The sequence below is a fragment of the Dermacentor andersoni genome, chromosome 7 (genome assembly GCF_023375885.2).
Source record: "Dermacentor andersoni chromosome 7, qqDerAnde1_hic_scaffold, whole genome shotgun sequence".
NCBI classification, from domain to species: Eukaryota; Metazoa; Arthropoda; class Arachnida; order Ixodida; family Ixodidae; genus Dermacentor; species Dermacentor andersoni.
The window spans coordinates 124,550,730-124,577,452 of NC_092820.1; the positions used below are offsets into that span (position 1 = coordinate 124,550,730).

A 26,723-nucleotide genomic window follows, 5' to 3' on the forward strand; every position below is an offset into this window, starting at 1 on the left:
TACTTCGGTAACTTCCTTGCACCACATGGAGGGCCTGCGTGGTCGGGAACACGAAGTTCGATATGGATTTTGCCGGAACAACAGAATGCCTTAGAACACGTGCTTATAAAGCGAGATACAACAAGGAAAAAGCATGTACTTGCTGCGGCAAAGCTAGGGAAACGATAGAGCACGTTTAATTGGAATTCATTAACAGTCGAAGCTGGACGCCGGATTTTCGGTGACACGGGGCCTTTAACGCTATCGCGTTGAAAAGCAGGGAAGAGATCGATAGCACCGGATCCGTTACATGCATAGATAGCGGCACAAGGTAGGTACAGACGATTTAAGGAAGAAAAAAAAAGATTAAGGAGATTTCTACAAAAGCCTTAGAATGAAACACATGTATGGCGTACGTGATTAACTTGGGAGCTCTGGGTCACCATTTGCCAACGCCCCGTTTCATAGGGGACAACAACAATTCATTATCATCTTCGTCACATTCTAACACATGGAGCCCCATGTATGCGCTTCAGGAGAGTTCGGCGATTGTTTCATCTTGCCGCGCTCTCGGCGCCGGAAAGCGCCGCCCACTTTCCTGACGCATGCCCCCTAATGTAGCCAACCGCGGCGGCCGGCGAACCTGGCGGCGCCATATTTGCGCCACTTCTAAGCAACGCATGCATGCGGCAGCTTGTATCTACTGCGAGGGAGTGTCGCCTTTGCACGTGTATCTCTTGCCCGCTGCGGGCTGTTGTTGCGGAGTTGAATGATCGAACCTCACCAGATGTACAGTTGTTTTAACTCTCGAGAGATAAACAACCGAAGTGCAATGTCGACCGAGTGCTGGTTGCCCCTTCATCACTTTCTGAACTGCGGACTCACCCGTAGTGGCAAGCCGCACTGGCCGACGCCGCACTCCTCCTTTATTACTTTTCAAAACTTGAAAGCGCAAATGAGGTAAGTCACGTTTTGCAGAGAGCAGTAACTGTGGGTTTCCTTGCTCTGCCCTCCCGATTTTGCGAGGTGTTGTTGCCCAGGCACCTCTTGGGACGCACAAGAGTGCGTGTGATCTTCCGACGCGTCGCATGCTTCGGTCGAGCCTACCGTATTCTCGGCCACTGTCGCCTGGCTGTCTTATCCAGTTTTTGTGAGCGTACAACCGACCTAGTCTGGTTATTTTGTTTACAGACTGCTTCTTTGGATTCGTCGCCAAGGATGGACCGTCACCGATCGATAGTAGCTTTGTTAAACAAGTGCCAAGCTTGCGTTGATATTGCCTAATTAGGGCACATTTTTCGTGCACCGTAACGTTTACACTCGACGATTATGATTTCTTATCACATACGACCCGTTCGCGCGCGTATGTTCTTGGCGAGTCGGGGCGTCGCGCGAGTAGAAAAGGCGTTGTCCTATTGCGATATCAAAAGTTTGTCCAGCTGTACACGTGTATACTTTGTGGCTTGTTGTGGGCCAAGTGCCACGTAACGCGATCACGCTGTTTAAAGCTTTCCGTATATAGCGTCCTTTTTTAAAGTTCTGCATTGTCACCATCCAAACTGTGCCAGCAGCCTCCAACATTTCTCGCACGTGAGTTAATGCGCGCCGTTGTACCCGGTGAAAGCGCAGTACGCTTTATATTGCGTCACGGGCTACAATTGCGCGTCACAAACTTGCCTCGGCAAATTCAGTGGGCTGACGCTCACTCGTGAATGTTTTCATCGGGTACTCATACTCGCATATTCGCGTCCACTTATACACACCATCACACTCTCGTGCAGGCTTCCTGAATGAGTAAAATTAGCGCATTCGTGAATTTTGCCCACCGATGCACACGGCACAAGCGCGCATATGCACACACACGGCGCACGTGTTTTGCAAACATTCGCTAACACGCGTGCGCACTCAACACACACATATATATACTATCATTCGTCATGCTATCTTCCCCATACTATCATACTATCACCCCGGGTTCCGTTCGCGCGACGGAAGACTGCGCGTTTCCTCCCCACTTACCTCCCTTGAGCGCGGAAGATGGAGCCGCGATGGTCAGCTCACCCTCGCACGCTTTCACTCGTACATACAGCATACGGCGCGCGTTGACGGTGTTATCGCCCTTGCACTTTATACGGAACATGACGGCGACGACGACGACAACAAAAATGCGCCTGGAGTGTGCATATAATTGCTATCGCAAAGGTAGGGCTCTGACAAGACCGAAGATTACCACACAGGTGCACACACCCAGCACTCTAGATATGCATGTATTTCTTAATTTATGTTGTATGGTTGTTGCTGTACCTGTCGGAAAGTGTATTCTTCGTACTTAGATGTAACGGAGCCACACTAGACAGTAAGAGAAATTAATTTCCCCTGCAGCTCAATTTTTGTTCTTGTTTAGTTGACACCGCCGTGCATAATTGGCGTACGCAAATGTGCATAACGTGCCTAAAATATATACTAGAGAGACACATGATGCTAGGTGTCTGGCATGCGCACCCATTATGCATGGATGCTCGGGCAACGTGGACATATCGGGCCCATTCTCTCTCACACTTCGAGGAAGTTCGAGGGCTCTCGTATTAACGCCTTAGAAGCTTGCTTCCTCGAGCGTAACTCGTAGTACGGCAACTACTGTTGCTCATCCTCTAATATCTCCCATTTTGTGGTTTACAGAACAAAGCAAGAAAAAAAAATAATTGTTTATAATATCAGCATGTTGGCGAACTAACGTCATCTACAGTTGTCGACACTCATCCAGGGCAGTGTCAGGGTTAATTTGTGCATTAGATAAAACGTAATGCAAATGATCCATTGTTAATCACATACAATTGAGTGCTGCTCTAGCGAAACTTTCGCGCTTAGCATGCAACTTACTTGAAGCATAAATAAAAATAGAAAAATAATCCGCGGCGATGATGCTTGAGTGGTTATAGCTTGCCGCGCCGGCGCACGAGGTTGCAGGCTCGATACGTGGCAACGGCGACTACATGTTGTTGGAGGCGAAATGCAGAAACGTTCACTAGAGTGATCCATATTTTGAGCGCACAATTCAGGAACGCTGATCATCAACTCATCCCGTCTACATTGTTTCTTTTTGTGAGTGCCTTCGTCTATTTCGCGCTGCAAATATGAGCGAGAGCTCTAGCAGCCAACTAGCACGCCTTACCCGCCTTTACAGCTATGCTTTCGCGTACTTGGACTTCAGTGTATTGTCAGTAACCACAGTTGGCCAAAACTAATCCGAAGCCATTCACTACGCAGTCTCTATAACCGCAGTTTTGATTGCAGACGCTAACGACAAAAATACGCTGAGCTGTTAATTACGCTTCCACAATGCCGCATATGCCACGTACTACTCTTAACACGGGACAAGGCTCGGTAAGCCAGAAAGAACAAAAGACGCGTAGTGCGGATCCCTTTCGGCTGCATTTTTTAGCGACCCGTGGCACGCGGTCGTAATCGTCGAAGACCCGCCGTAACCTGAGCAAGGGGAAGCGGACCAATGCAACCACCTTCCCCCGGTGACCCACTTTCGCTCAGCTGGCTTCTCCGCTGTACTCTGCATTAAGCACGACGTGTGCTCCTGTACTCTACACCAGCTCTACCGATGCCAGCGTCCGGGTGATCGTTCTGATGGCCCGAAAGGGCTGCGTTGCTGCCGGCAGCAATACGATTGCGCCCACCGCTGCAAATTTACGCCAGCAACGAAGTTGAATGCACTCGGTTACTGCTATATTATCTCTATGTTTGTCTGGTTGAGCTCTGCGCCACCAGATGGCTACACCGAGCGGGTCACTCCCTTTCGCGCCTCCAACAATCCGGTAGAGAGCACAGGCCGCTTGCGTTTACCGGAATACCGGGCGCGCTAACTCTTCACTACTGCGACGTAGCCTCTCAATTTTCACGGCTCGTACGAGCGTTATTTTCGAACCTCTATGAAGAGACTTTTCAACCATTTATACAGTGCTTTCTACTGAGGATGGTGGATGCATCCAGCGCATACTGCGAAGGGAACGCGCTAACAAAACAAAGCAAAAACTGCTCCACGCTTACTGCTGGCGCCGCAACGAGGAGCAGGCCAAATAATGGCGGCTGCACCCCCTACAAAGAATGGCACCACCCTAAGCGGTCGCGCGCACCGCTTAGGGCGCCCCTATCCGAAATTAAGGACACGACGGCTTTTGTATATGTCTTCAGCTTCTTTGACAGCATGCGTCAGTTTAGTACAGTGCGGACATGATTGTGACCATGTTACGAGAGACCCTTCAGTATGGGTTTATTGGCAAGTGGTATGCACTAAAAAGCGCTGCTAATCTGATTCTACGCAGATTTTTCACCGGAATGCATAAGCAGCCATACCAGCCAGTTTACAATCGGCTTACGGGCGCGACCGTATTTGCGTATAGGTGAAAGCTCTCTGGCTGGCGCACTCTTCGGGCACGTTGACGCACCCGTGTCAGAGTAAAGGCCTCTGGACGACCATTAGGATTTGGCACCACTTGTAGTTTCGCTGTAAAAAGGTATTCAGATCTGTATCAGCAAGTGCTAATACTGATTCATCAAGTAACGTACGTGATTTCGAATATTTAAACTAAAGAAACAGGATTGTGCGATCGGCCACAGTTACTTTTTCAGTTTTCGGGAGAAGGCATCCGGCATTGATGAACCTGCCAGTATTTCATATTAAAAAAAAACGAATCGAGTTCTCGAATAAAAAGAAACTAATCGAAAAACTTCACTTAGCCGAATGCCAGGCGTTGTAAGCGTTGTAGGCAGTAGCCTGCGTTCTACCACATGCTGCAGTAGCCAGCATGCGTGTGTGCCTGTCTTCCGTAGGCTACACATAAAACGCATAGAGTAATAAACGTCGCGGTGACAACCTTTCATGCGCCACTCGTTCACGAACTCCATAGTTGACTGTGCACTATAGTCTATCTTCGGTATCAAACCTAATTACATGCTTTGATAAGCAGATATTACCGCTCGCTTTGCTACGCTTGAAATGGCACAGCACTGCAATAGAATCATTACATTATGCCGGCGTAAATTTCATCTGCCACGCAGTCAAAACACTGGCAGTATCGCGCCATCTGAAGACGGCCACTGCAAGCCGTTATGCACGTGAGACATCGGCCGCCGAGACCGCCGTCGTCGTCGTACTTGTTTAGTGCGCGCTGATGCAGCGCATAAATTTTATCAAACTACTAAACTACACAAGAATTGAACGCACCATGGCGTGACAATTATCCCCGCGATAATATGCTGCCTTACATTGTCTGTTCAAGCTTTATCCGGCTAAAAAGATTGTTCTTGGGAAAGTTAATGCGGTCTACAAAACAATAAATTTTGGCTCAGAAGAAGACGTATACAGGGCGCAAATACACACGTTGGCGGTTTCCGTTTGTATGTGTGATCTAATATGATATGTTTTGATCGAATCCAAAATGACCAAAATATTTTTTTTTTAGTTAGGCAATACCAAGCACATCATCTTTTCTTTGAGCGCGAAGCTACTGCTGCTCACAAATAGATTTCATCAGGTACAATCTATTTATACAAATATATTCGAAGCTCCCAGAGATTCGAGTAAGATTGAAAAAGGAGCTTGGAAAATGTAGAACGTCAACGGGTCTTGCGTCCATCGCATAACCTGTGAAATTTTTGTATGAATTATTGGCCGAGGAAAGAGGAAATGTCCAGTACCTTGAACTTTCATGTCTTAAAGCGTGTATACTTAAACAAAGAAGTTCTGGAATGCTTTATATTTGATAAATGACTCAGAAAAAAGGAAATTTGCACAATGTAACACCCATAACGTGAATATATTCAATCAGAGAAGTTATACAACCTCCGCTACTTCCGACTTCCGGCAGGCAAGGTTCTTCTAAATCTTCTACGCCACGCTGTTTAGTATCGAGGCATTACTGGTCTTCACTGCATTCCTAAACAATTGGAGTGCTTTGATTCAGTCATTCCCCCACTGTATATGTATAGCGTTCTGGAAGAAGTGCCGTTATGGCGCCAAGTTTCAGGGGAATCCCGCATAGGATATAAAACGTGCGCTCACCTGGAATAGTTCAGGCGGCACTTTTTGCATGTACGCCGAACTGGAAGTTGAAGCTGCTCGAAAAGAACTCATGGCCACGATTCCGGGACGTATGCACGTTGCGCCATCTATCTGCGGCGGCCGCACTCCCTGCCGTCAGCGAATGGGGAACAGACGACAAAAAAAAAAATGATTTCTCAGCCCTGGACGCCACGACATGGGAGAACTGAGCCCGGGTAACGAATCTGCAGCACATTCAATAATAGTTTTTACCAACCAATGAACAAGATTAGTCACCGAAAATGAGTGGCGGTTATACATAGTAGAGACACAGCCGAGACAAACTGGGGCAATTTACCAGAACGTCCCGCTGTGTCTCTAGCCTGTGTAACCGCCACTGATTTGCGGTAACTAACCTTGTTCGTTAGAAGTTGCTTTACTTTTTGTTCTCCATTCAGTTGTGGCGGCAGGCGCGACCGCCGCCGAGAAAAATGACCCGATGGGCACACGTCCCGAAATCCTGGAGATACGATGCACCCTGCGGAAATCAGACTCGCAAGTGTGAAACAAATAAGCAGCAGCGAAGGCAAATGCTTTACACGAAGTTGTTTGTGCGTTCATCAATCAAACACATTGTGCATTGGGATACAGCGGAAGAAGAGGAACTTGCACACGGCGTGGTGCGTACACCGGTTAGGCGTTAGTCCGTTAAAATGTCTCGATGCCAAATGAATATTTCTTACCTCCTTTGATAAACATTCGAGGACGGGGGTGTCCTGTCGACGTCAGGAAACCTGAAGGCAAAGGATGCAGTCAGATGACGCCGTACAACAGGAATTCCGAATTTCTCGCTGAGGTCCTCGTTCTGCAGTGCACAATATTAGGCTGTCTGCTTGCGGATGGTGATCGGATTGGTAAAGAGACCAGCATGTCGATTAATGTAGGGAGAAGCAAATAATTCGAAATATCACGTGTACGGTGCCCCATGATCTCATTTTAAAACTTGGGACACTTGAACGTTGAAGTGAGATGTATACTTTACGTATGAGAGGCTGTTTTTATGTAGTTCGCGTAATGCCTTCCTACTGTCTGTCACTAAAACATTTCATTGGTGAATAAAATCCTTGTCCGCAGAAAATCTATCGTAAGCATTATGTCGGGAGTGCCCAAGAACAACACATTGTCTCTACAGTCTATGAATAAAGCAGTAAAATACGTGCCAGCCTAGCCTTCCAGGCTAACTCTGCCTGTAGCAGGATCACCACCACAACCACCTTGAGCAGAAACAGTCGAAGAATGATTTTCAAAGTCCGGTGATAGCTTCCCGGTAGGTCTGCCGAGATATGTTGCGGACAATTATTGTCTAGCTTAATTTGTTAACTATTGCGATGTTGCATCGCAGTAGTCAAACTCTTATACGGTATTAGGCAATGTGTTATTGAGGCGGGCCACAAATACGATAACTTATGTTTGGGAAGAGAAATGGGTGCTGTCCTGCAGCCGCAATGTCTCTAGAGGTGAATTGAGTTGGGACGGTGCCACGTCCGCGGAGCGACCATGGTTCCTGGCTTTTTTTTTTCTTTAGTCCACACGTCTTGTGTCACACGGATGCCAGAAGAGGAGACATTTGGCCGTAATCATTGTCTATATTTGGGAGCTTCTTCTCTGGGGTATTATCATAGCGATGTTGTGCAGCTTCTGTTGGCTATATGATTGAATCGGGACGATTTTCTCCCTAAATTCATACATCTTTATCTGACTTCATTCGTCTTAGCTATTCAAAATTTCTCAATGGTGCTTCTTTTTAGGCTGCTGTAAGAGTTTTTCGAAAATCACCCAATACTTGGGCAATCTCTCATAGCGGATGTGAGCCACTCTCGGAGGCAAACAAATAAACAAACATGGTTGTCGAAGGCCGGCCTGTCGTCTCCTGCATGGCGAATTGGCATCGTCTAACGGCTGCTACTAGGTAAACATAGCTTCGTATTATTACTGAGCTCTTTTTTTCACCAGGCACACACAAACTATAGGATGGACACAATTTATCGATCAAGGCATGAAACACCCCATTTATCCAACATGTTATTTTACCAGACGTGGTCGCAATGTTTTCTCCCTTCCCGTTCATCGTCCGCCTTACTTAGTAGTAGTAGTAGTAGTAGTAGTAGTAGTAGTAGTAGTAGTAGTAGTAGTAGTAGTAGTAGTAGTAGTAGTAGTAGTAGTAAAGCTTTATTAAGACAGGGATTGGGGGGAAAGGGGTCAAAGAGCGATGGATGGCCTCCTTAGTCCAAGACTCCAGTGGCCTTGGTCGCCCTCTGGAGGAGTGTCCTTTGCACCTCCCGGTCCAAGCTGGTGAGCTGTAGCTCCCGTTGCTCCGCTAATGATTGTTGTTGGTTTGTGTTAGGCTGAATAGCTAACTCTAACGGGCCTTCTTCCTTCGCCGAGAGCTTTGAAACGCCGCACTATAGGCGACATTGAAGAGGCAGAATGCGATCAGCATTGCGATGACAAGCTCCACTTCGCGCACGCAGCACTATCAAGGCAATAGTGTTGAGCAGTGAAGTCATTTGCGCCCGGCAAAGAGGAATCATAGCCTGGCGTTGCAGGCACTCGAGCGGTACTATCGCGCGATCACTTTTTAGGGATGCTATTAGTTTCGCGAGATTTCGTGCAGTTACGCTCCAGATGGGTCACAGCGTGCTTGGCATTGACCAAGGAAGGCTCCCGCCTGCGTGCGCCCAGTGAGGAGAAAATGGTTGCATCCCCCAAGGTGGTCCACCGCAGTTACTGCTCTGGGTTTGTTTTTTAACGCGCGAGTGCGTCAAGGGCCCCGTGCTGCAGGAACTCCGATGTCGACGGGGTTGTCCGTGAGTGAAAATTGCCGTATATATCTAGGTATGTACGCATATACCACGCCTTGCTATATGAAATGCGCTATATGCGGATTATATTGCCACACCATGCTATCACTTAAGTTGCTCATACCTTTTCTTTCATTCGTGACAGTTATTCCCCACAATTTTGAGGATGACAGCCCCACAAACAAATGTCATGAAACAAAACACCCACAGCGCACGCCTTTTATGCTAAATCTTCCTATAGGCCTAAATATTGAAAGTGCGAAGCAATAACAGAAACCTCGAAATGATGCAATTTATTCGGCGTGGCTGTGCACAGCCTCCGGGATCGGCTCACGCAAGAGCCCGCGTTGCTACCAGAAAGCTCGCAGTACGGTTACATAGTGAGAAGGAGTCAGGCATCTTTGCACGCTATCGCGTTTCTCTCTTTCAGGCGAAGCTTAAGCGTCCTTCACGTTCTTTTTTCTCTGCTCGTGTTAGAAAATGTACGATGAAAATGTACGATGAAATGAATGTAAATTAATGACCACTTCTCATAGATTATCGCCTCATTGTGAAAGACAAACGTGTTGCCTAGTGCTCGTATAAACGCATTCATCGTAGAAAATTTGGGTTCCTCCTTAGGTTTCGCCCGTCAGATCTATTGCTGTTTCCTAAAAGCGAAGACTCTATAGCCGTTTTTCATGGAACTCTGATACCTTTCGATTGCGAAAATACACGCGTGACGGCTGTGCCTTTGTACATAGTTTCGGTAGCACTTCCTCGACAGCCCTTTTCATATCGCTTTTACTTCTTTTATTCACGTGCCGTTCTTTCAAGCCGAAGGATCTCTTGGCCATGTTGCTTCATTCATTGCGGTTACTTTCTTTTTCTCTAAGCGCTGCGGTCGTGAACAGCTGTTACTGAGCAGCTGCACGTATTCCGCATTGAATGCGTAGACGTTCTTTAGCGTAGTTTGAGAAGGAACTATGAATAGCCGCCGTTCTTAACGGCAGCTGATACGTTATCGTGAAAGCGAGTATCATTTTGGACGCCATAACAACATCGGGCGACCCGACCAAGCAGAGAGCAATTTTTTTTCTTTACTACCTATATCAGTGCGAGTTTCGTGAGATAAAATTTTCGAATTTCGTAATTTTTGCCCGTCCCGTGTTCGTCGCGCAGCCACAGAGGTATGATATATGCTAGAACAGTTTGGACGGAAAAAAAAAAAAAGAGACGCAATAGACGTGGTGCCTAACGGCTGGCCTAGATAGACCTTCCCACGTCGCCGATCGCACCAGAATCGTTCGTTACACACAAATGAAACCGATAGGGACGTCAGTGGACGAGTGGCACGCTTTGAACAACCGTTCATGCACACTCGGTCAGCACAAGCCGTTCTTGCACCGCACAAATTCGAACGCCGTCTCGTGCCACCAGTAGGTCATGAGGAGGACCAGCAAGTGCCAGATCTGGTGGCTGGCTCCCACGTAGTCGCAGCGGCCGGGCCACATTCGCTCGGGAAAGCGTCCCTCGAGCACGACGTACGAGATGGCCGCGTACACAAAGATCAGCGCGACGCGAGGCAGAATCTGCGGCATGTAAGGCGGCGCCAGGTAGAGCCAGTGGAAGGTGGGCACCAGCCCGAACACGACCAGGCTGCAGAGGACCTTGCTGTTGTCGGAGTGCTGCGTGGCGACGATGAACACCAGCAGGAGCGTCTCGAGCGACACGTACAGGTACATGAAGAAGGCGTGCTGCTGGAACGCCAGGATGACGCCGGATGAAACGGTGGAGCCGAGGCTGAGACCGACGCCGGCGAAGTCGTAACGCAGCAGCTTGTAGTAGGCCTCCTTGGACTGGCAGCTGAACGTGTGGTACAGCACAGAGAGCGACAGCGTCGTGATGTAGGCACACACGACGGCCACCACGACGACGGAGTCGACGAGGTTCGCCCTGACCGCGGGAAGCCGGTACCGGACGTCGCGGACGAGCATGGCGCCGAACAGGAAGATTCCGCCGAGGTGCGTCCAGATGTTGAGCGTCTCGTTGTTCCACTGGAAGACGCTTCGCAGGCACTGCCGAGGGGTGTAGAGCACGCGGTAGCCCCTGCGAATGAACGGGTTCGGGCGCAGGAACGCCGGCACCTCTTCCAATCGCCGCAGCTTGGCGTGGTGGTCCCGCCGCTTGCCGGGGCGATCACGCGGCCTGTGGGCGGCCGGCCGTGGCTGCTGCGGCCCGTAGTCGACGGTCGCGTCCATCGTGCGAGCCCGGCCCGGCGCCCCAACGGAGGAGGAGGAGGACGAGGAGAGAAGAAAGGAGAGGAGGTGCTGCTGTTGGCGATGGTGGTGGCGCTGGCGAAAAAGGAATCAGCACGCCGAGAACAATACTTAATCGGTAAAGAGAAATGAAACGGTGAACGAAGCAGATAGATTGTCAGCAGTGGGGCATCAATGGTGCATCTCTAAAGAAATGAGGAAGGGTAAAATGAGAAAAAAAATATATGTGAAAAGAACTCGCCGGCGCGAAGAACACGGCTATCGTAACGGTGGGGATTGTGTGCCCGTAAGCTCGTGATAGAGCTTACCGCTCTAGCAGATCAAGCAGTTCATAACCAGTTCTGATCGGTCGCAGCTGGGCATCAAAAAGAAAAAAAATACTGCAGAAGCTATTTATTCCCGTACGTCGATTTAGTACGCTTACATTTGGGTTTGAAGTTTGGCGCAAAATCACAGACAGGCGTTACTGTCACGGTGATATAGGGCCGCCTGTTGGAGAAAGCTATAAGCAGGAGGTTGAATTGATCATTGCCTCCAAGATCTGGCAGCGCGCGCGCACACACCGTATGCCGTTAAATCTTGAAGGCAAAAAAAGCAATGCTCATGCTTGTCACTTGCGTTCGCTAGGTGGCGAGAATAGTTCCATTGGCGTTCAGGTTAGAGCACTTGCCGGTATCACTTTGACAAAGAGGCGTTTCGGTAAGCGTTACGTTAAGAGGTAATGTTGACGACCGCAAAGAGAGTAAGAGGCGATTGGAAGATTGGTGGAAGAAAAGTAGGGAAACGACAGAAAACGGAGACGTACACAAGCAAAGTTCGCAATAGGTGGTCAGAGAGAGAGAAAAAACATTTATTTGAACCATCGAGGTGGTTGCTATGAGGTCGAGTGGGTGGTGTCCTCATTCCAGGACTCCACTGGCCATGGCTGCTCGACGTACTTGCTGGACGAGAGCTTCTTGTCCCGCCAGGGTATCGCCGGTCAGCTGTACCTCCCACCGCTCAAATGACGTGCTAGGCGTCTTTAAGTGTAGAGGTTTGCCCCCGCACCCCCACGAGATGTGGAAGAGTGTAGGGCGTGTGTCGCCGCACCAGGGGCAGATGCCGCGATAAGTATGTGGGAACATTTTACTGTATCTGTGTAGGTTAGGAAATGTGTTTGTCTGAATAAGTCGGAGAGCTACGGCATCTTCAGTGCTGAGCTTTCTGTGAGGCGGAGGATAAATCCTGCGGTTGAGTCGCTGGATCTCGAGTCGGTCGCAGTAATTGGACGGCAGGGGCATGAAGGTAAATGGTGGGGATTGATGAGACGATTCGTCTTGCCCCGCTCGGTTGATTAGCGCTCGAGCTAGGGCGTTCGCCCTCTCGTTCCCCTCGAGACCCGCGTGGCCCGGCGTCCACGTGATTTGATGGTATTCTTGCAGCCTCGGGCCTAGAATCTGAGCCGCCAGCAGCGGTGTTCGTCCGTTGGTAAAGTTACGGCAGGCCTATTGCGAGTCGGTAACGACATGGACTTCCCTGCCTACCCTGTCTTCTTGCTTTATTACCAGCGCCGCAGCTATGGTTTCAGCCGCAGCTGGGGTCTCTGCCCTTACGGAGGCCGCGAGAGTCAAGGAGTTGTCTCTCCCGTTCACGGCGGCTACCGCGAAGAGGCCCCCTACAGGGTACGCCGCCACGTCCACGTACGTTACGTACGGGTCACCCTTGAATTGTCGGCGCTGTCTGTCAACGCGAGCCTTGCGTCGTCCTTCATGGAGTTCATGGCTCATGTGCTTCGGTATCGGGTTCGCCTTGATCTTGCCTCTGACCTCAGGCGGGAGTGATCGTTGCCCATCGAGGGCACGGAGCTCCGTTGCCGTTCCGGTCCGGTGGAGGATGGCTCTGCCCGCCGCCGTGTTCTGTAGTCTGGCCTTTTGCGAAGCCATAACCGCGTCCGACAGCTCAGCGAAGGTGTTGTGGATCCCGAGGGCAGCTAACTCCTCGTTTGAGGTGGTGACAGGGAGACCCAGGGCCGTTTTGTACGCGCCTCTGATGATGGCATCGACTTGTTCTTGGTCGCGTTTGTTTAGCGAGTGATAGTGATACGGCATGCTATACGTGATTCTGCTGATCACCAGAGCCTGGACGAGGCGAAGCGTGTCCTCTTCTCGCATGCCCTTGCGGCTTCTTGTAATTCGTTTTATAATCCGCGAGATCTGGTTGGTGGCAGACCTTAGGGTTTGGATGGTGTGCGAGGCTTTCAGGTTGCTCTGGATCCAAAAACCCAGAATCCTAGTCTTATTGCCTTCCGTGATCTTCTGGCCCTCAAGATAGAGGTGGTCAGAAAATTTGGTTGTGACAGTTCATATTGTTTTTGTTTTCTTTATCTCTTTTTTAATCTAGGTAGGCCATTATGCAGTATAATAGCAAGAGCTTCGTGGCGCAACCCACCGCCTCATTCCAAAGAGGACGCGCATAACAACCGTCCATCCATCCGTCCATCCATCCGTGTTTGTGACGATGACACCTAAGTCGCTTAAACTGTGTCGGCCCTGTATACTAAGCTCAACGCACGTGGCTCGCTTACTGTAGTAATAATTTCTTTTAAATTTTACTTTGGTCAGCGTAGTGCCCCGGATTTTGTCTACCTTCTCACCATGTTTCGTCCCGACCAAACGGGATTCCGTCAAACACTGAACTGCAGTAATAATAAATAATTACTGACACGACATTTTCGATGCTGGAATTTCTTCCTTTAACTGAAGGCCCAAACCTCGGGGCGCCCTAAATATATTACTAGAATACTTAGTTCCACGAGCGAACAAGTATCTGTTTCCGTTAGCATGGAATTGGATTCGTCATGGCGTCCTGGAGCATCGGCTCACTCCGTTCTTAAAATTCTTGCCAAGCTCGACTCCCTAATCAGAACCGGCCTCAAGCGCGTGCTCGGCCTTCCACAGTCCACAAGCACTGAGAAGCTGCTGGAGCTAGGACTCCATAACCCCATCGATGAGCTAGAAGAAGCGCACACAGCGGGTCAAATAATGAGACTTTCATCCATTAAGCCAGGTATTAAGATTTTAGAAGAAGCGGGAATCCAACCCCGACATGAACCGGCGACCGAAGTTAGCTTGACCCGGGAAACCAGAACTCCCATATGGTTGACCCTGTTCCGCGAAATATCCACCCAGTGCACAACGAGGGTAGGAGATTCGCGAGAGCTAAGTCAATCCTTAAAAAGATAAATCAGCAGAAACTAGACGCCCTCTTTGTCGATGCTGCCAGATATGACAGTGGGGATAAGTTCGCTGTCTCGGTGGTAGACGCGGCAGGCAACCTGGTCAATGCAGCTTCTATATATACGAATTTTGCCCATGTGGCGGAGGAAGCGGCAATCGCTCTGGCTTTTCACAGCTCAAAGTTCCCGCTATCGTCTTTTCGGACTCGCGCACGGCGGTTAGATCCTTCTCGTCCACTCTCGTATCTGAACAGGCGAACAGTATTTTGATTAAAGCACTTCAAAGGACTAGGGAGAGCAGTGAAAGAGGATACCACATCTCGTGGTTTCCAGCCCATCTAGATAGCTCAATTAACCCGCTTGGATGTAATCCTAACAAGCAGGCCCATCGGAGAGCGCGCGATGTCACGTACCGCGCTGTCGCGGGTAGCCAGGCTTGGAAGCAGGTCAACATCCACAAAGATCCATTATGTACTTTCCACGAAATTGTTTCCCATCATCAACTGGGCAGGAGGAGATTTCCACCCCCTCACCGTAAACTGAACAAACCTCAGGCCAGCACACTCAGACTTCTGCAAACCCGTTCGTATCCCACTCATCGGTCTCTTAACAGGATAGATCCTGCCCACTCACAATCGCACCCCAAATGTGGTCATGACTCATGCTCTTTTGAACACATGCTCTGGCTGTGCCCAGCCCTTAACGCCTCTCCATCCATCACGAAAGAACAATGGCAGGAATCTCTCAAGAGCAGCAATCTCCACATTCAACTCCAAGCTGTCCAAAGGGCCCACGACATTGCGGCGGAACGTCATCTCTCGGTCCCATCGGGGGCGACGCCACCGACTTGATTTTCGGGAGCCTTCGGTTTTAGCTCCCCAAGCTCTCAGTCCCTCAGGACTCAAATAAAGTTCTTGTCATGTCATGCTACACACGAGTGTAGCCATACAAAAAAAAAAGAGCGTTATCCTACGTAGCCTTGTCGCTAAGCGATCCCAGCAAATTTAGCTTTGTCATAACGTCAATATAATATCATTAATGTCACTACGGCGTTTCGAGATCAACTGTAGTATCAAGCTAATTAAATATCCTCATAAGTGTTTCCCAACCGTCGTACTTGCTTAGTGTCTTCTATTTAGGTTCGAAAAATATCTGCGTCATAGAATTTTCACTTCAAACATGTGGATTAGGATTTGAGGTTAATGTAACGACATTCTTTGTTGTCGTGCCCCTATAATGCACGCAATGCAATCTTGCTGCAGTGATTTGCCTTTCCATCCAGAAAGTTCCAAGACGATGGCTTATAATACAACAGCGCGCGATAGTTTAATTTCTAGAGCTCCTCCTCCTCCTGACTAAACTGTAAGCGTATCACGTTCATGTTTCCCCTGCCCTTGCATTGTATTTGTTTTTTGTTTTTTTTTATGGCGCGTTGCTCATCATTTTACTTCTGATTACTATTGTAAATGTTTCCCCAGTTCAGTGCCTCGTATATGTCGGTATTACGTGAAATGTGTTTACACTAGAACTATGCGTTGTGCATACCTTCTCTTCTTCTCCCCTCCGCACTATAGCGGTTGCACTTTCAGCGAATAATGTATTCTTGCTCATGGCAATAATTGTTGTTTATTTATTTTCAGTACTCCATTCCCGTAATAGTCCTGCCGAGGCGTTGACAATACATGTAGAAATCAATACACAAACAGAAATATATGTAGCTGACAGCTGCTTTTGTTCAGGCTCGAATTTCGCCTCACGAGTTTCAAAACTCTGGGGTTCTGGAGTTTTACGTGTGGTTTTAGGCACGCATGAGGGCGGGGGGGGGGGGGGGGGGGGGGGAAGGGACTCCGGATTAATTTAGATCACCTGGGTATACTTCACGCGCGCCTAAATCTAGGTACACAAGTGTTTTTCCTTTCGTTCTTTCTTTCTTTTTTTTCTGGTTTGTTTTCTTTCTTGCGATTGAACCCGCGAGCTCGAGGTCCCAAGCACAACGCAACAGCTACTGGGGTATACCACGGCATTTCTCACGAAAAATGAACTTCCTTTTGGGGCAGAGATGGTTCAATATACGCTTAATTTTGTTGTTCCCTTGGTGCATCGGGGACGTTTAGTCGCGCACTAAAAAGAAAAACTAGTCCACGTGTCTGCAGCTGTTGGCCAGTGTTGCGCATATTTGACGGTGATGTTTAGCCCCTGCGGTGGTGGTTGGCAATCCGCGGTGGAGGAAAGAGATCCGGAGCTCAAAAGCCGGCGTTTTCTTTGAAGTTCGGGATCGTGGTTGCGCGGATCATGTGGCTTTCCGGGATCAACCCAACCCCCAAACGGCGTGGAATAACCAAGCAAGCAAAGATGCTTGGTCATTTCGGAGTGATGCCGAACGAAATAGCAGAACTTGTCGCGAAACTTGAACGAAAAACGGCCAATAGGCGCACAATATTCTTTCAAAGTTTTGAAAACAGAAAGCTTTCATCTTGCTAAATTCATCCTAGGAAAGTTGCGAGCAAGGGGGAATACTCGCGGTATGTGACTCTCCGTTACTGTGAAAACACGGGGAATGCCGGAGATGGAAATAAAAGGCGATGAGCAAAACGAGAAGAGGGTAAAAGCGGGAGCCAACGTTTCCACAACTGGACTTGTCGAAACGTCGCCTTGAAGAAAGACAAGTCCACTTGTCGAAACGTTGGTTCCCACTTTTACCTTAATCTCGTTTTGTTCATCGCATTCGTTACAATGTGATCGTTGCGTTTTCGAGTTCTACAGGAAGTGCGAGTCGCACGAATTCCAAGGGAGAAAACACTTACAAGCATACAGTAAACGGTGAATATTTGGTCTGCGAATAGTTTAACTCTAAATTGAAATGTGAGCAAATATTTTATCACCAACTACCCCATACAAGCTAAATTCCCCCTCAAGACAAGAAAAAGGGAGGAAAAAGGCGTAAAAAGCAAGAGATGAAAAGCATGTAATTGCTTAAAAGTTTACGCTGGGCTTTCAGAAAAAAAAAAAAAAAAAAAAAAACCTAGATCTGATTTAAGCTCTGTCCTTTCGTTGGCCGTTGTAGCCGACCGAAAACTAACTTCTCTGGCAGAATTCATCGGAACCGTGTTTATTTCGTCGCTATTCACAGCGCGTGAGCAGGAATGTACGCACACATGAGAGTCGGATGTAGCGCAAATCGGATTGCGACAGCACGAATGGAAACGTCAGTGGCACTCTCTCTCGGCGTCGTCCACTAAAACGCACCCGGTGCACTTGCCCCTATACATGGTTATCATGCAGTGCTCGGGACAGCTGTCGCAGGGACTGTGGTCGCTGCTAGCTGCGACACCTGCGCCTTCGCTGCTCTGAGCAGCCCCGTCAGGTTTGGAGTGAGACTTGTCGTCCGTTTTGGAAGCTGCCTCCGGCTTGTTCTCACTCGTGTTCTCGGCGACTGCAGCCGCGGTGCTGGAGTTCCTAGTGTCCTCGCCGGAGGGCTCACTCCCCGACTCACCCTCTGGCTTCGAATCTGAACTGCTGCTTTGCTTGCCTCTGCAGGAGCAGCGCCCGCACTGACTGCCGTCGTCTCGGACGACGGTGCAGTTGTTGCCTTCTTTTTTGCAGTCAAGTTTGGGACAGTCCTTGTCCTCAGCTGTGAAAGAGAGAAAGAGAGAAGAAGAAACAAAAATTTAAAGAAAAACGTTCATTTAGTCTGACCCTTGCATCGCACCGTGTTTATAAATACGGCCAGTTTTCAATGAAAACGCCTGTGAGGAGGCGGGCATGGTCCACGTAGCCCCTCGAAAAACGCCCCGCATTTCGCTCTGTATTTGTCGCGCAAAAATACCGACTGCGCTTACCCGCCGGCTTTGAGAGACAAACAGTCAATGAAATGTGTTAGCGATGCCGAATATCTGCTGCACTGAATCTTTTACAACCGATTTTTGTCGGGGATGCTTAATGCGCGACGAAGGCCTTCTCCATGGACATCGTAATAGAGCGAAGAGGCCGTTCTAGTCAATGGAATGAAATATATTTTTATAATACTGGAAAGTTTGTCCTGTGGCGTAAAACTAGTGAGGAATCTTATATATAAGATTCCATTACATATAAGATTGAATTTATTTTTTTTTACAATAAGCTCGAGCGTCGACCACACGGCGTCTCAGCGGCCCCGTTGTAGCCGCAAGGTGCGGCAGCGTCGACGACATTGTGCGCAGGCCCGCAAGGCGATTTCCAGTTGTAATGTTTCCTGCTGCCCCGTTCGCTTAAGCGGTGCCCGTCACCGCTACAGGGATACAGCGTCGACACGCCATGCTGTCGACGCTCGCTCGATGTAATCAAAGGATTTCAAGGGCGTATACGTTAGGTGCGTGCGAATAGAAAAAAAATTAGAAAGTCGGATCGAATAGCTTATGCGCTATTCAATTCGTTTTCGATTCAAGAATTTACTGTCTATTATAATAGGATTTCATTATTTCGAATATTGCAACCATGAGGGAGCGGGAACTACAGAAGCGAGAATCGTTCCAAATGACTGAGTTTAGGAGAGCTGTGGCTGCTGCTCAGAGACACGGGTACTGAGTAATAACGCAACGCATAATACTCTTCAGTAATCTCCTGTCAGTCAGAATACGAATGCCTCGATTTTAGGCAGCCTATATGCTAACTTGTGTCTTCAATTTATGCTTCGGCCAGTCTCGCTACGTTTGCATCTTTTTAAAACAATGTGTGAAGCTGTATAGCACCGCACATCCCCGCACGTTGTTTTAAAATGATGCAAACTTTGCGAGACTGGCCGTAGCATAAATTGGAGCAACAAATTCGCATATAGGCTGCCTAAAATCGAGGCATTCGTACACTGAATAGCCGCCGTGGTTGCTTAGGGGCTGTGGTGTTGGGCTGCTAATCGAGTCCCGGCCACGGCGGCCGCATTTCGATGGGAGAGAACTGCGAAAACACCCGTGTACTTAGATTTAGGTGCATTTCAAAGAATCCCAGGAGATGCCAATTTCCGGAGTCCCTCACTATGGCGTGCCTCACAATCAGATCGTGGTTTGGGCACGTAAAACCCCATAATGTATTTTTTTTTTGTATAGTGACTGACATGAAATTATTGAAAGGAATCATGCGTTCTGCCAGTGCTATCATAACCCTTCTCTCAATCAACGAAACACAACGCGGTATGTGCGTCTGGTGATGTAGTGATCCGTTGTCTCGTTACTGCCACTCTTGTGGCGACCGCGAAACGGGAAAGCAGTTGTTGCTAATTTACGAGCTCGTTGGTTCTGGACGTGCAGTAGCGAAATGTATAACAAACACGTAAAATAAATGCGCAAGAGGCTAGATTTTCACCAAACCGGTTACACGCAAACTTCATATTTCACCTTTTTTTTGCAATCAGGAGTATATTTGATATTTGGGGGTCGTGCTTGCTCTAGAATATCTGTTTTTAATTCGATTTGGAAATTTTGTGATTGAAACACCCATAATGCCCATAATGTCACTTCTGGCGCGGCCGGCCAGAAGTGACAGGTCGTGGCGAAGTCTGTCCGACGGTCCGGGGAGCGCGTAGACTGGCGGCAATGCAATGGCACCACGGATCTGACTCTTACAGGAACCTTCCTTGCGGCCAGAGACATACATGGCGGGAGATCTCATCAACACGGAGTCACACAACGAGCGTGTGGGTTCCCCGAATGAGAGCTGTACAAGGACACGAAGCTGTTGCCCTACGTGAATTAGGAACTTCGTGACGGCCAATCGCGGTTGCTTGGCGAATGTGGCGTTGCGCTGCTAAGCATGAGGTGAGCTTCGTGATGAATGCTTCAGTACACCGAACCTACTTAAGTATACAATACCTTGGGAACAAAGTATAAACGTATCTTCCCCTGGAACTAACCCTGACGTTGCAGCACTGCTTCTATTAGAAAGAGGACTTACAGTGTGCCCAACGCCGGAAGCATTTCAGCTTGATTCCCACGACAATCGCATTTCGACGGGGGCGAAAGGCGAAAAAACGCCTTGTGCTTAAATTTAAGTGCACGTTAAAGAACCCCAGTGGTCAAAATTATTGCGGAGTCTGCCACCACGGCGTGCCTCGTGATTACATCGTGAATTTCGCACGTGAATCCGGGTAATTATTCTTAAAACTTACTGATGAATGCTTCATGCAGTACACCGAACCTACTTAAATATACCATACCTTGAACAAAGTATAAACGAATTCGAACGTTGCAGCAATGCTTGTATTAGAAAGAGTTTACACAGTATGCCCAACGCCGGAAGCATTTCAGTTTTTGTGCTAACTGGAAGCGCTTATGACAGCGCCAGAATAATACTGATAAGCCAGGTTGGTATATCGTTGGAGACAGTTCTTACACTCATTTTTGGTCGCATTCTACAGGACGGTTGAAAGGAAACTAAGTTTCCGACGCTTGGCAGAGAGGTTCCAACAAAGAAGTAAAGATTTCGGCTACAGATAAATAAAGTCGCCGACAGAAGCAGGAGAGCGTGGCGAAAGAAAGCGAATTGAACGAAGTTGGCTCGATTCCAAGATCGTGAATGAAATTGAAATACTTTAAAATTCCCTCAAGCGCCAACGAAAGATTCCCTTACCACAGATCCGCCGGTTTTCATTTTTTCGCCTTTTTTTAAATGAGGACTAGTTTTCTTGAGGACGCACTAAGCTTGGTCATAGCGAGCAGAACCGAACTCAACACGCCCGATCTAGGAAACATAAGCTTCACGTACCGCCGACGTATCCCAGGACGGTGACACAGACGAGCGCTAATCGGAGCCTCATGTCGACGTGCTCAGCACTGTAGTCTTTCCTGGCCGCGCTTTCTTCGTGCCCAGTCGCTCTCATATGCGCTTCTCCACGCGTGCGCGGCCCTTCCAAGTTCGTTAGTCCGAGCGGCCGTATTTCACAGCCTCCAGGGGCAGTCGCCAGCTGCCGACTCGCTTCTGACTTCTTTCATGAAACCGACGTGCCGGGAACTCGTGAGGGTTCGGAACCTGTCCTTCCAGTCAAATCATCAGGCAAGAGGTCTGGTATCTGGCTTTATTACATTACGACAGAAGGGTGGGAAAGCCTTGCGCTCTGTCTGTTAGGTGATCACTCATGTCGACAGAGAGAAGCGTGTAAGAGTAGGCGTAGTTACCATTGTAAGTTATCGAACGACGCTCGTTCTTTTTTGCAAGTCGTGATAGAGTCGCTTTAGTCCCCAGAGAAAGGCAGGGTCTCTGCTCGCGCTGACGGAATATAAGAAGCAGCGGCAGTGGAAATGACGAGAGTCTGCGCATAATGATTTTTTTTCTTTTGCTTTCGAGTAAGTTCTTTCAAGTTCTCTTATTATTTTTTTTATGGCAACGCTACAAGTTGCGACATGGACATATTTTGCCATAAAGGGAGAAGCATGAGAACTTTAACAGTTTTTTTTTATTCATTCACAGTTATTTATTTACAGCATTCTGCTCTGTGATGTCGCATTTAATTTAGACAATCTTTAGAACACTTCTAAACACGGCTACCGTCGAAGGTGTTTATGTTTGCTGACTTTCCTTCGCTATCTGGCCTCGGGAATAGGTAAAAACGAACTTATTCACTACGTTCTTCTTTTCTTTTTAGGGGGTGGGAGCGAGGGGAATTTCAAAGAAGTGTTTTATGTAGTTGCGAACAATGTTTTAATATCAAAACGTCGCGCCCATAAACTGCATAACTGCGCCATCGCTCGTATTCCTGAATATCTTTCCTCAAAACAGCAGTCGGTAGGTCTAAACGGTCATTCTTCTGCATACGTTATAGACTCGCATGAAAACAATAAATAAAAAAGGAAGCTTCGTGGATGGTCCGACAAACTTATACATTAAAGAACAGTAAGCTACGTAAAGAAGTTCTCGCAACTTTCAGGAGTGAACTGTCCGAAATCTACAAAATGACTCGCAAACGCCTTCGCTATATTCGTTGCAATTTCCTCGCTGAATCCGAACCTTTTCAAGTTCTTTACTACACACTTGGGAGCTTAGCACCTTTATACTTTCATTTATGTGTGACGCATGTTCCTGTTTACTGCACCGTCTTTGCCATCACCGCTGTCTTGCAGTGCGTTTTAGCGGTGCTGTATGCGTGTTGGTCGCAGAAGGCTCAATTAGGAAGTCTCGCCCGGCTGAACAAGTCAGCATTCCGTACAGTAAGGACGATAGCAAAAAAATAAAAACTATTATACTATTCTTGCACAAGTTTCCGCATACCTAGAAGAGGCTAGCGTATCGCGTCAACGTTAAAGAAGCTCTTTTTTTCGACCCCCTGTAAGTTGGAAACAGTTTCTAAGATCAGCCATCCCCTACATTTGCATTAGCAGAGCAAATGCATTAGGCTCCAGGTGGTTCGGCTGTGTTCCAGAGCTGAAGCACCGGTGCCCTGTGCTATTGCGGCCGGAACTTGACTGTAGTCACATTAAGAGCTTCCTGGAAAATTCGGCGGCTTCACGTGAAGGGCGAAGCATTGAAAGTTATAGAAAGATATCGCGTAGCGCTACAATTCCTCGGCTGCTGTTTAACAATACGCAGGGCGACACGTTGGCACGACGTAGAACGCGAGGCATGCCGCGCCCACGTTAGAACACCATCTGAGAAGCTGTAGCGCACCGCTAACCTTTGTTATTGCTGTCAATGCTGCGAAGCTGCCAGTTGTTGATGGCAAGGTCTTCTTAACTGACTTCCCACGGGTTGAAGTATCTGGCATCTAATATCTTGTAACCACTTCCAGAAAAAGAAGAGACAGCGATTTCGCGCCTTCGATAGCATCGCAGCGAGTCACAAGAGGTATCAAATGTAGGTGTCAACGAGACAAGAAGCAAAAGTTAGTCGCAGAATAGGCAACATTATTAGTGCGGGTGGCGTAATTAGCGCCAATGTTACTAAACATTACCCCCATTGCATTATACCCCTGTAAAGGGTGCACTACCGTAGATATCGGGAGACTGAGGCAAAAGCCACCGTACGGCGCCCTTTTGTGAAATGGAGTGACTTGTCTTGGACCATGGTGTAAGAAAACATTGTCACGTAGTAGGGACAGTGAATAATACAGCGGCTAATCTGCTAATGGCGAAACTAACTTATATTGGGCGAACTTTTGCCCACGAGTAAAAGTTACACTTAAAGCACAGCGATAGCGGCGAACAGGGTCGGGGATCGTCGAAATCTGATCTGCCGGTCAAGCGCATTGGCTTTGATACATGAGCCATCGAAGGTTCCAGAATAATCGCTGGTGCCCGCTTGTCTTCCAGGAAGTTCTACACATTTCGGGTCGCTAATTCAATCAGGTTACGCAAGCTTCAGTGACAACAGACAGCAAAAAGAACCATTGATAACATTCCAGGAACTTCCGATACATGTGGACGCGTCCCGCGCTCAGCGATAACATTGGTTAGACGATGAAAAGCACTTACCCGCAAGAGTTAAACAAGTCCATGTGCCAATGCCCCCCTCTCAAGAAGCACCGTCCCGGTGCTACAAACATAACAGGAGAGCGAAAACACAAACGGATACTAAAAGTAACAAAACAACAAAGAAGCAAAGACCAAAGTAATAGAGTCCAAAAAAAAAGAACGTCTAATGTTCGGGTATACAAAGTCCCAAAGTTCATTAGCGCTGGTAGAATGGCTTAAGTCGCACAACATGGACTAATTCAGGTGGTGAGCGGCGTCGCTGTGATAGCGAAATGCCGTCTGGCACGACCTCATAATCGAGTGCGCACTCTCACATAGTCTTGTATGGTCCGAAAAATCGGTGTAAAAGCACCTCTCTAAGTCCTCGTTGACGTATTGAAGTCCAAACACCCAAACACGGTAGCCGGGCTGGTGCTCGACGTAGCGTCGTCGAACGCTGTGTCGGCTGTCGGTCCTCTGTTGGTTGTTGAACTGCAGGCGGCCGAGCTATCGGGCTTTTTCGGCGTGCTGTAGATAGGTGGCGACGTCAAGATTCTCTTCTTCGGTGACGTGCGGCAGCATGGCGTCGAGAGTCGTCGTCGGGTTCCTGCCGTTAAACCACCTTCAACGACGGGATCTGTGTTGTTTCTCGCACCACTGTCTTGGTAAGGTTACGTACGGCAGGACGGCATCCCAGGTCTTGTGTTCGACGTCGACGTACATTGCGAGCATGTCAGCGAGGGTCTTATTCAGGCGCTTAGTAAGACCATTCGTCTGCGGGTGGTAGGCAGTTGTCCTCCTATGGCTTGTCTGGCTGTATTGCAGAATGGCTTGGGTGAGCTCCGCTGTAAAGGCCGTTCCTCTGTCAGTGATTAGGACTTCTGAGGCGCCATGTCGCAGCAGGATGTTCTCGACGAAAAATTTCTCCACTTCAGCTGCGCTACTTTTCGGCGGAGGTTTCGTTTCAGCGAAGCGCGGGAAGTAGTCCGTCGCCGCGACGATCCGCTTATTTCCGAATGTTGACGTCGGGAAGGGTCCACGAGGATACAGAAATTCGCTCATCCGCCAACGTTGTATCGCAAACCTTCAGAGGAAGTGCTTCAGCTCCGGAACATCGGCGAGAGTGAGTGCTGCTCGTTAAACAATCACAAAGGGAATGGCGCCGCTTCTTGTCATAGTAAGTTTTGCGCACAGTATCAACACACATCTACACCAACTGGCATGGAAACTTACGCCCACTCTATCGCCAACGGATCAATGAGCGAATGGGCGCACGCTTGAATATATGCACACCATATACGCACAATAAATGATGTGCTACACCAATGGTGCGCAAATGCTTGAAGCTGAATGTTTCGTGACGGTCCACAAAAGTAAGCGAGTCACTAGCGATAATACATCTTTTCTACAAGGTATTATGAGGTAAAAAACAGTTACGTTTCAAGCCTTGCCCGAAGCAAGAACAAATTTATAGGAAGTGAGCACACCCACGAGCGATTAGGCAGAAAATAATCAGATAGTGACCACACCCAGGAAGTCAGAAATGTGACATGCTGCTGCTTCAAAATAATTGCCAAATACTTAACGAAGAAAACATCTATGAGCGAAAAGCTTTGATAGCTTAGAGTACATATTTGGCCCCGCTTCTAGAACAACCACGATATACGCTGCTCATGCCGTTTGGACATAGGTTAACCTGCTCCGAAAGCGCGTTTGCATGTTCTCTGAAGCTGTGGCCAAAGCTTCGTTTCCTCCGCCCAATCACCATCTACGATATCTCCCGAAACAGACGTTTGCTAAGCCGCACCGGCGTCATACAAACCCATTTAAAACAGGGGGCAACGGAGCCAGTTTAGGCAAGCAATGGACGCGTCACCATGTGATCAGACATGGCAGCGTCATGGGATGGTTGCGAAACGTGTCAATACTTGGAACAAATTTGAACCAATGTTGGCTTCGCCGGCGTGACGTTTCCGACTTCGCCGGCCGCTGCCTGGCACGTTGGAACACATCCTCGCCGGACTTCGTTGCCCGCGAGAAAAGCAGAAGGTTTTCGTCAGTCTAGTAAACACTTTTTGATGCGAAAGCGTCAAATGACCCATAGGGCGAAAAAGCCCGCGTCTATCATCTGCAGCAGCGAAATGGCACCTAACCTCCCATTCTCACTGGCTACGACGCCACGTCGCGAGCCGTGCCTCGACAGGGAAGAGCGGGCGAAAGGGAACGCCTGCTGCCGCGAAAGCGAGTCAGGTGTTGGGTGATGGGAGAGGACTTCGCCGCAACGCCACGTCAGCCTCGCTCTCACTTTCGGCACGAACGCTCCTCGACTTAGCATAGCCATAGAGCGGGTGAAAGGAAACACTTGTTGCTTCGTTAGCGGGCCAGGGGAGAGCACATCGTCGCCAGGTGTCGCTCAACGGGCATTGCGGCGTCGGTGGCGTGCGGCGTTGTCACCGCAGATTTCTGCTGCTTGCTGGTTAGGGCGTTACCTACAACTAAAGTACATTACACGAAGTGCAAAGTTTCAAGGACTACACAGCCCTGTTCAATTTTGGACATTAATGCTTTAATGCCTTTGCATTTTTTTCTATGTCACATAGCATGCTTGACACCGAAGTGTATAGTATAAAATTGAAAAGAAAGCCTTTTTTTCAATTGTAGTAGTCCCAAAAACATGTGTATATAATCTGAAAAATGATACATCAAAATGTTTTTAAAGAAAAAAAAAGAAAACGTTATGTGACAACGTGATTGTTACTTTGTACAGAAATGCATTAACAGTCAGAATATGCATTTTTAACGTGAATGACATGCTCAGTTGTTTCCGCAAATATTATTTTTGCGTGTATAGAAGTTCTTTAGATATCAAAGGGAACGTTAACCGGAGTTAATAGCTGTAGCTCGATGCCAAGGTCGACTTCTGGCCGTCTCTTCTAGCGAAACTTGGAG

At 48.3% G+C, this 26,723-nt stretch overlaps 1 protein-coding gene and 1 long non-coding RNA gene across 2 annotated transcripts; both read right to left on the minus strand.

The window, feature by feature from the left end:
- Window positions 1-9,391: 9,391 nt before the first annotated feature.
- Window positions 9,392-11,624, minus strand: LOC126533885 (progestin and adipoQ receptor family member 3-like). Its single transcript, XM_050181095.3, has one exon. The coding sequence runs from the start codon at window positions 11,130-11,132 to the stop codon at window positions 10,257-10,259; it is 876 nt and encodes a 291-aa protein (XP_050037052.1). The 5' UTR covers window positions 11,133-11,624; the 3' UTR covers window positions 9,392-10,256.
- Window positions 11,625-17,457: 5,833 nt separating this feature from the next.
- Window positions 17,458-21,274, minus strand: LOC126533890 (uncharacterized). Its single transcript, XR_011895527.1, has 2 exons — window positions 21,097-21,274; window positions 17,458-17,995 (listed from the first exon to the last, which is right to left on the minus strand). It is a non-coding gene; the product is annotated as an uncharacterized lncRNA (long non-coding RNA).
- Window positions 21,275-26,723: the final 5,449 nt, after the last annotated feature.

Coding starts and splice junctions, on each gene's coding strand:
- LOC126533885 (XM_050181095.3), bottom strand. CDS start 11,132: ATGGACGCGACCGTCGACTACGGGCCGCAGCAGCCACGGCCGGCCGCC.